The following is a 9,945-nucleotide window of genomic DNA, read 5'->3' as shown; positions in this document are numbered from 1 at the left end:
TTCAATTTCATGTCATTATCATTCCTACCTAGTCCATTTGTTTCACTTTGTTCTGTTTTCAAGATTTCATTTCCTCAAAGGAAATGAAATCTTGCCATTTCAATGAGGATCAATTTGGTAAGGTGTGGTCCATTTCCCTGCACTTCATGTCATCCCATGCCATTTGATTGCTTTCCTTTGCTGCAGGGTTGTTTTTTATTTTTTCTTTAAGCATTTCATTTCATCAATTTCTTCTCCTGTCTTTTCGTTTGACTTCATTATCTGATTTTGCGACTTTAGTCAATTTAATTTTAGTAATTTTTGGTCCTTTTCACTGCACCTCATTTCATCCCAAATGATTTAGTTCAAGTCACTGCATTCCCAGTTTTTTCTTTTTTCACTTGCATTTTATTTGATCATATCATATCTCCTTTCCAGGGCGTTTGTTACACTTTATTCTCTGTTTTCAAGATTTCATTGTTGAAATTTATGAACCAAAGTGAAAAAATGAAAATGGAATGGGATGACATGAAGTGCAGGGAAATGGACCAAACCCTGCCAAATGGATGCTGTTTGAAACCGCAAGATTTCATTTCCTTTCACAAAATGAAGAATTTTCCTTCGTGCAAGGAAATGGAATCTCAAAGTCAGAGAAAAAAGTGAAACAAATCGACTGGGGTTGCCAAGCACATGGGTGGTGCTGAGCAGAAAGGGGTGGTTGGAGCAATCCTGGGGCAGTGCTGTGCTCCCCTTGGCAGGCCTTTTGTAGTTGCAGAGTCCCTGGAGCAGTATACAGCTTTTATTGTTGCACCTATCCCTGGATATGTTATGTAAGAAAAGCGAATCCAGGCGTTGTAACTTCCTATATTTTCAGGATCAGGTCTGAAAAAGCTAGAACTGATTTGAGTCGGTAATTCTTTACTGATGTCTGAATTTCTTCTTCCAAGTTATTGTAATAATTGGGTTTTTTATATTTAATATATTATTAATAATGAAGAATGAGTGTTTGTCCTCAGTAGCTTCACTGGTTCCAGTAACACAGTTTTAGTCACATGGGTCAACAAACTCAGTCTTAACTTTCTGGAGTAAGTAAGTGTAAGTGATTTTTCCAGGACATATTTGGAAATTACTAGTTGTTTTAATAAAACTAAAGGAACCAGTTTTATTTATATAAAAACATAAATGCTGTAACCAGGACATATGTGAAGGAAAGGCAAAAGCCTTTAGAAGTGCACCAGGACTACAAGTTCAGATTTGTCTTAATAGCAATTATATGTGACAATAAACTAAAAGTAACAGTTCAATGAGAAATACAGTTATTTTAAAGATGATGAAATTAAGTGTTTTGGGAAAGAAGGGTTTTGGTCTGTCTTTATAAATTGCAAATTTAAATGTGTTTGTTTACAAGCCCTAGAAATCATTACAGGGGCATTGAACTGGTTTTACTAAACCCACCATTAACCCAGCTGATCATGCAACACCCAGCTTGGGAGAAATTCTGCATTGGCACAGCCTCTTGGTAGTTAGTGGCTCCGGGTGGTCAGGGAATAATAGGATGTATGTCACTCTGTTGCTAAGCCTAGATATCAAAATGTGGGGTTTTGTGTTGATATATTGCTTATTGACTGGTTATTGAAGGTGATCACATTATTAAAGTCAAAGTTTTTTAAAAATGGAATCTGCTTTTTCATAAAAAAACTTTGAGTATTAGAGCGCATGTAAGTGATGGTGGCTTGAAATTTCACTCCAGGCAATTTAAACCAGATTGCAGTTGTAGAAAGGAACTAAGTTTTACCCCAAAATAGCCTGTGATCTAATAGAGAGTAATTCTAAGTTACAGCTCATCCTGCATTTTTTCATCACCACCACCCTCCATCTGTGCATTACTTGTGTTGTTATGAATTTGGCAACACTTCAGCAGCAAGCTACTGTTTATAACAAGAGATCCCAGCAGCTAAAAGAAGCCAGTCATTGGGATTACTCATAACCTGCCTTGTGAACTGCTCAAGGGAATTTCTTGAAGAACTGTGTCAAAATCAGCTTTAGGAACCATTAATTTGAGAGCTTTCATTTACACATAAGAAGTGTTCCGAGATTATTGTTGGTCAAGTTGGTGGGCTTGGAAGGAAGATTCTTTTTCTTGGTACTGAGAGAAAAATTTCTCATTTTGCGCAAGGTAACAAGAGGGTAAAAAGGCTTTTTTCCTCTCTGCAAGAAGAAATCTGACGCAGTGGGAACTCAATCACCCAGACACCATGAATGCCTGCAGAAGGTAAGCAGCATATACTGCATTTCCCTTAGGTAGGAATAGAAAAGCAAACTGTTGGCAGAGTATTCCTCTCATGCTCTTTGCATGATGCTCCCAAAGGATCATGAACTGTGTGACTTGATTTGCAGCTACACATGACATGATTGTCCTGATACCAGTGTTAAATGTCTAATTCTTCAACTACCTTCTGTAAAAGCTCAATGGCAGAAGTTCTATTTTATTGGTGAATTCCCTTTTGGTTGCATTTCCTAGTCTTTCAGTTTCAAGAAGCCAGTTTTGACAACTCTCTTTCAAGTGTGCCTAAGTATGTAATTTGTGGTTTAAAGTTCTTTTTTACTCATCTATCTGTGCTAACATTTGTGGTAATCTCTACTCTTCTGTCATAGTAACAGCAGGAACACATATGAAGCAGACCTGCAATGCATCTAATCCATCTCAGACCCCTTCCTAACGAACGTGAAAATCACAAGCTAGTTAATCTCCTTTTGGCATTCTAGTTCAGATGTAATTGTGCACATTAAATGTGTCTCTTCTCTTAAAAAAAAGGAACAAGGACTTAGCACTGAGGCTTAGCAGGCAATTTTCAGTGAAGATAGTAAGTGGAGGTCTGTCGCCATAGGTGAATACTTCTAGTTTAAAACCCTTAGGGAAAGGTGACAAAGCAATGTCAAATGTTACTGCAGAGATTCCTGCAGGTACGCTTTGCGTAGTTACTCCTGGCTGTTACCTTTGCTTAATGAATACCTTGACACAAATCGCCTCTGAAAAGCAGAGATAGAAAAGCATGCCAGAATAGAATGGGAAGATTGCATGCTGTGCTTATTCCCATGGAATAAAGCTTTGGAAACTGGTAATTTTTTATTTGAACCCTTCCACTTTCATGATATTGCAAAATAAAAGGGTATGTTTTTTCTCATACAATGATCTGTATCAATAGTGGGGAGTAAGAGTACTGTGTTTCCTCTAACAAGCCCATACCCAGTCTCTGTGCCTGTCAGTGCGAGAGAAATACCAAATGGCTGGTAAATGTTTTGCATTTCCAATTATAGAAAATATTTTATTAGCCCCAGACAGTTTGAAGAGCTTTTTCCCAAATCTAGTCAATGATTCAATGCACGCTCTGGATTTCATTACAAACATTATTGAACTGTTAATAAAGTATAATAATTTTTAACCTTAATCTTGCTTTTTGTTATGTCAGGATACATTCTCTTCGTGCTCACAGACAGAAAACTAATGGAAACAAAAGTGAGAACTGGCACAGCACCTCTGGGCTCAAGCACCAGCATGGAGATGATCTTGTTACAGTCCACATCCTTTACACAGTGATCATCATGATCCTTCTAGTGGCACTCTGGGGTGCCTGGTCAAGAAAGGATTCATCCTTATAGCAATAATATAGCAACTTTCTTTGTCAAATATTTAAAGTATCTGTGTCAATTATCCATACTCAAGAGGTACAAAAAATGGTCTCAGCATACTTCAGTTTACTTGAAACTGCTTAAGTGGTTGCTACTTGTGGAAGTGAATCTATGAAGCAATTTAACAAGCCATGTACAGAACATAGTTTTGTGAATAACAGAGGCCTGTTTGACCTATATACATTTACATTACTCTCAGCATGTATATGAAACTTCTAAGCACAATATTCTAGAAAGAAGAGTTCAACTTCTGTTTTATTGGTCAATGTTTTTTATGTCCACCCCAGCTTTCCATTTATGAACATGTCGAGTCCCTACCTCTACTAAGTCTGTCCCAATCCATGGTAAAATATACACTATAAGCAGGGAAATAATCTGCCATGTCACAACAACACAGGAAAAAATAATCAACAAACCCAGGTAGTCTGCTGGCAAAGGAAGATGACTGAAAAAGTCCAATTCTCATCTCCGCTGCTGAAGAGGGTTTATGTGGGACTTGCATCCATTATTTTTAACTTACGGTAATGACTTTGTAAACTCAGGAATAAAACAATGAAATAAGCTGCTTTTGTGAATCCTTTGTCACAGAACCAGCTGCCTCAGTTTTCATTTTGTATGTATTTATCTGCAACCACCACTCGCTTTTCCATAATTCATTAACATCTCATGGCAGCACAAGCTTCTGTGTACACCAGCCCATCACTGATGGGGGGGCATTCCATACTCCCACATTTTCAGGGAAGTAACCCCACTCAGACAACCTGCAAGCCTTTTGGACGTAGAGCCAGCTGGCAGTTTCTGTTCAACTCTTTGTTAGTTGTCTACTCCTGAGGAGCACACATTAGTGGACTGGCAGCTCTGAGGGGCAGTGACTGTTGGAAACAAAAGTCCAAGCCTTGGGAGCCTAAACTCAGCTTAAACCCCAAATTTTATCATTGCCTAAACTAATACACAGTATTCTACTAAAAAAAAAAAAAAAAAAAAAAAAAAGCAACACCCTGCAAGATATTTAGACATTTTACAGTCTCAGATACACCTTTGTAATTAGGTAGTATCTGCAGACAACACAATTCTTCCAAGTATTGTGTACCCTATTTTGGTATCCATCCATAATCAGGAGGGGTATATAAACTGAAATATCTGTGAGAAGAGCTCCACGAGTGTTAACAAAGGTCAGTGTAGCACCAAAGACACCCCTGTCAGCTCTGAGCAGACAGTGAGGTGGCTGGAATTGGTGTTCCTCCACCAATGAACTCCACCAGCATTACCTGGGCAGACACCACCTCAGCATGCTTTAACATGGGAGCAGTGCTTTGATGATGCTCCCTGAAGAACAGCACACAAAGGGATACTTAAGAAAAGCACATTAAATACATTGTCACAGAACACAGGGACCCAGTCATTGAACATGTAGCATGAACATTACAACAGAACACGAAAGAACGGACCCTTCCATGTCAATATACATTTGAAGTATGCAAGATGGGAGAGGGGCCTACACATTTTGACAGCAGCACAAAAGCCCCTGGTGATCAGGGTTGTGGGACAGGCAATGGCCTCTGTGCTGGAAGTCAAAAACAAAATCCCAAATGCACCCTCACCAAGGGAAAAAAAAAAAAAACCTAGAACAATTGACCACACTTCATGATGTAGCATTTAGTTGTTAAAATTTATAAATTCTGCAGGTATAATCCTAACTCTGAAGCACTGGAAGTCCAAATAAGTTATTGTAAATATTTCACATTCCTCTTTCATCTTGATGAAGTATGAAAGTTCAGAAGAAACTGCTGCAGAACATCAAATGTTTTGAAAAACATATCTTTTTCTTAAATTTTTCCTTTCCTGGAAAACAGCCTTGGTTAACTTAACAGCAACATTAGAGATCTAAATTAAATAACTTTTAATGTGTTCAGAAAGACAACTGTATCTTTGCAGGGTGAACAAAATCTACTTTTATTACTGGTTTTTGTAAATAACTCATTTAACTTGGGTAATGCAATCATGTCTATGGAAAACCTGTGGTCTTGCAGGGCATAGTCTTCAATGCAAACAGACCCAGGTCATCTGCCTGACTGAATGATACTTTGAAGACTTCAGCTTCCAAAATAATTTCTTGTAAATCCACCCATAAAAACACCTCATTTGGATCTCATAGTAAATCCCAATTTAATTTATGTCAACAGTAACAAGGTATTTTATTTAATGTCTCTACACCAATGAAATAGAGAAGTATAAACTGGGAACCCAAGTTTGGAAATTGTGTGTCAAACCTTTCATGCAGCAATCATTTAATTACTATTTCTCCTGTACTAAACAGACTGGACAGATGTTTTACACGTGTTCAAAAAAGGCAGTGGTTTAAGTAAGCCTGTCTGCTGTTATTTTAAACTAACAAAAACATTGTAGTTCAGCCAGTAGATCTTATGATATATTCCATGTACCAACTGCACTGTCAGAAATGAAAAACAAGTTTCATTTTCCACAGTCATTCTCACATGCTGATGTGACACTTTTTTGTTTTTAAAGACTCAAGTCCTTCCAAGCTCCATTTTTTACTACTGCCTCACATTTCCCTTTAGAGAGGATGATGCACTCTTTAAAGCCATCTATAAAGCAAGAAGTCAGCACAGCCATTTGCCCCTAATCCCTTGATAAACCTTGTAATTCCCTTAGTACTTTGTAACTAAATTTGCCATTGGTCTGGTTGGTAAGAAAAGGATGGTATTTGTACTATTGTCTTTTAACTAAGGGAAGACTTAAGTGAAATCAAAATGCAAAACTGAAGCTGTACATTTCTGTATTAAACACAGAAACAGAAAAAAACAGGTCTGTATGTCACTTCACTGTCTCTTTACTGCATGGGACAACATTTCAACTCTAAGACCTCTCCTTCAAAATGTATGTGTAAGAATATGAGGCATTCTCTTCCAAAGATCTTTTAAGTAAACAAATAATAATACCTCATAAAACATCAGAGAAAAAAAAAGGCAGACAGTTACAGTTTTATGCACATCCCAGAAAAACAATACAGCGTAAAAATAACAAACAGTATGGATTGCTACCTAATTAGGACAGTAGTTTTACTTTAACAGGATGCATACATGTGATGAAATGATGCACATTCACAACTGTTGCACCTGGTGACTACTGAAAATCAGTTCCCTTTGATGGCCTTTCCTAGCAGTGGTTCAAAAAACCAAGACAAGTTTTGTGTTCTTTCAGAATGGTATATAAGCTCTATTGACAATTTAAGTGGATACAACCTATGGTGCAAATCTGTCTGAATTCTGCACCTGTAACCAGGTTCTAGGAGTTCAGCATCACCATGCATAAATCAGTGTTATGAAGTAAAAGCATCATTCCTTATCCTTTAAAGCCAGCAATGGATGACATCAGGCTGTCAGGTGGTAACACCACCACAGTATTATCCACAGACCTTATTCTTCACTGTACACATCTCTGACACCCCTACTTCACACTGCCACTGGCCAGCACGGCGCCCCTCTGCCTCCTCCTGTCCTCAAAGGCTGAGCAGCAACTACATCCCAGCAGCACAAAGAGGGAGATGCTGATGATTGTTTATGGAAAATTTCCTCTTTCTAGTCCATCAGAAATACTTGGGCTGTAAAGATGCCTTTTCTGGCAGCAGTATTGTGAAAAGGACATCATCCATCAGGTTGCCAAAACAAAACAAATCAGAGCACGTTTAATAAAAATTATTTACAATGTTTGAACCCTCTCTGGGACTACCAAAACATTTGACAAAAGACAAAAGTACAGATTTCCAAGCCTTTTGTTTAAGTTCAGCCTAAAGTACTGCCAATTCTCCCTTGTCAAGAAAAAGGAAGATATGCCAATGGCAAATTCTGCTTGACATGCTCTCTGTGCTTATAACACAGCTCAGGTTACCCTTGTGTCCAAGCTTGGTTAAAGCTCAGATGTCGTCAAATTACTCAGTACTATTTCACTTCCTCTGAAATTTATTTCCACATTTTCACAAAACATCTTTTGTTGACATTCTGCAAACAACACTATCCAATAAAGTGCCAATTTTTTCTTCCTGTGGTGTAACTTTGTACATCTGCAGAAAAAAACAAAACAGGAAAGATTTATAAGGAAGAAAAAAACTGATGACATACCTTCTAAAATATGTACACAAGAAAAGATTATTCCCTTCTCCCCCACTTTTACATTGGAAAATCCTATCTTCTTGTGACTGCAAGACAAAATTTGGACTGAAGCAAATTCTGAAACCGCAAGAACAAGGAAAGCTACGAAACTGAATGAGAGCAGCACTTTTAGCTCCACATGTCAAATGCTGATTTGTCCAATTTTATTCATATGTCTCCTATCAATACTTTGACAGACATGATAAAGATGATTTAAGTTACTTGAATTTTATCATGTAGGAGACATATGCTTCAAAAAACCTATTTAGCATATGGTAATCTGTTAAGAGCATATATGCCCCAAGACAGCTTCTAACAGCTAATTAACCTGTTTTATTTTAACCACCCCTACTGGGACTATCTATGTACTTAAGCTTATGAAACTGCTCATGACTGAAATTTTTAATTAAATGAGTATTTGCCTGAAAAACAGTAATCAAAAGTGCTTGGATGGTAGGCAGCAATTAGGAATTTATTTCTATGTTCTAATTCCCTGACAGTGGTAATAATTTGAAGACTTAAGCTTTGTGATGTAAGGGTGTGACAATGAAAACTTGTTTCAACTAAAAAACTCTAAGAAATAATCAAGGTCCACTTAAGTTTGCAGTTGTGCTAAAGAAAAACAGATCCCAAGTTAATTATGTCTATTGATATTTAATCAGACAATTAAATAAACTATTGCTTTTCTCCATGTCAGTCTTCTCTTTTGACCACACACCTTTTTAACTTTGGCAGTGTCTGTTAGCTGGGGGAGTTCATCTAGGGAAACCTGCTGGCCTTCCACCTGAGATGCTATATCTGCCAGATTTACAGTCTTGTCTCCATCCACAACCAGCACAATGAGTACTGCTGTGTCGCTGTCTGAAATGCCGAACTTTTTAAAAGCATCTGAGATCTGAAAAATTATTAAAAAAATAAAATATTTTGAGTCATTTTCTCAGTACATATAAGGAACCTTTTCAGTTACTGTGTCAGATACACCAAGACTATAAATTAACAGACATTTTACATTAATGGAATTCTGACAAGCTACAAACCATAAGAGCATGTTAGTGTTATTAAAAATAACAAAACCTTCTACTAGTAGTCACGTGGAGTGTTAAAGGAATACATGTACTTTGTTTGGCTGTGTGGATCTTAGCAAGTTTTTCTGGCAAAAAAGAGATTTGTTCAATAAATCTTACATTGTTGCTTGGGGAAAGGCTGAAAATAATTTCTGCATAGAGTGTTCTGGTCTTCATTTTACCGATCTTCTGTAGATGCACTGCTTTGTTGGCTGCCACAAGAATCTGAAAAGGATCTACAATCTGTAAAACACAACAGAAAAAGTTATAGAGAATTAACTTACTGTTTTGAAATCTGGAAAAAATCCTGACCAATTCATTTTGATAGCCTAATTCTAACAAAACAAACAAAAAAAAAGACTAGATTTTGAAACTATTTATGGGTTAAATGAGGCACCAAAGGCACCAAATAGTAGGCTTTTGATAACATGAATTAATTAGCACTCGAGCTTGCACATGAAGCAGACTTAAACTCCACCAAGCAGATTGTGAAATTAATCAAAACAATGTTTTTGCCAATCTTGCCGAGGCTCTGTGTTACACAGACGAACCCTTCCGCTGTAGGACACAGTCATGAAATCAAACGAGGGCACTTGCGCAGAGCCTGGAGGACGCGCAAACCAACTCGTGTGACAGCGACTGCGAGCACGGGCCAACTCCGCTGAGCTACCACGATCATTTCCACAGGGCGGCACACGCATTCACTCACCATCGCAGGGTTTATCAGTGCTCCGTCAATGGATCCTTCCATGGCTTTTTTCCGCAGAGCAGCGGCGTTTTTCACGTGCTGGAACAGGAGCAGCGTGACGCTGCGGTCAGGGAACAGCTCCAGGCGGTGCGTTCGCTCCATCCCGGCAGCGCCCGGCGGCCTCAGGGTATCGGCGGCACGGAGGCGCCGCTCGTCCCGTGGAAAACACAGCACTAACACGCGGCCACTCAGACCGGGGGCTCAGCGCTTCCTACAGCGATCCCGCCGATTCCCGGCCCCACCGCCGCCGCTGCCCCGCGCCCCTTCCCGCCCGGCCGGGTGCCGCCGCTCGCCC

The 9,945-nt window shown here is 38.7% G+C and overlaps 1 protein-coding gene across 1 annotated transcript; it reads right to left on the bottom strand.

The window, feature by feature from the left end:
* Window positions 1-7,631: 7,631 nt before the first annotated feature.
* TPRKB (TP53RK binding protein) lies at window positions 7,632-9,915 on the bottom strand. The gene is made up of 4 exons (XM_066182929.1): window positions 9,612-9,915; window positions 9,023-9,145; window positions 8,557-8,733; window positions 7,632-7,750 (listed from the first exon to the last, which is right to left on the bottom strand). Exons 1-4 carry the CDS (start codon window positions 9,750-9,752, stop codon window positions 7,664-7,666), a joined length of 528 nt encoding a protein of 175 aa, XP_066039026.1. The 5' UTR covers window positions 9,753-9,915; the 3' UTR covers window positions 7,632-7,663.
* Between the last annotated feature and the right edge of the window lie 30 nt (window positions 9,916-9,945).

Source organism: Chamaea fasciata, unplaced genomic scaffold, assembly GCF_029207755.1.
Source record: "Chamaea fasciata isolate MVZ Bird 193981 ecotype frontalis unplaced genomic scaffold, bChaFas1.0.hap1 SCAF_5, whole genome shotgun sequence".
Taxonomy (NCBI): Eukaryota; Metazoa; Chordata; class Aves; order Passeriformes; family Sylviidae; genus Chamaea; species Chamaea fasciata.
The sequence above is the reverse complement of the archived record's forward strand: the minus strand, read 5'-3'. Positions and strand labels throughout refer to the sequence as shown.

Excerpts from the sequence above, each read along its gene's own strand:
- TPRKB (XM_066182929.1), bottom strand. The coding sequence starts at position 9,752 with ATGGAGCGAACGCACCGCCTGGAGCTGTTCCCTGACCGCAGCGTCACG. Across the intron at positions 9,146-9,611 it reads CACTGATAAACCCTGCGATG|ATTGTAGATCCTTTTCAGAT; the intron begins GTGAGTGAATGC and ends TGTGTTTTACAG. Across the intron at positions 7,751-8,556 it reads ACACTGCCAAAGTTAAAAAG|ATGTACAAAGTTACACCACA; the intron begins GTGTGTGGTCAA and ends TTTTTTCTGCAG.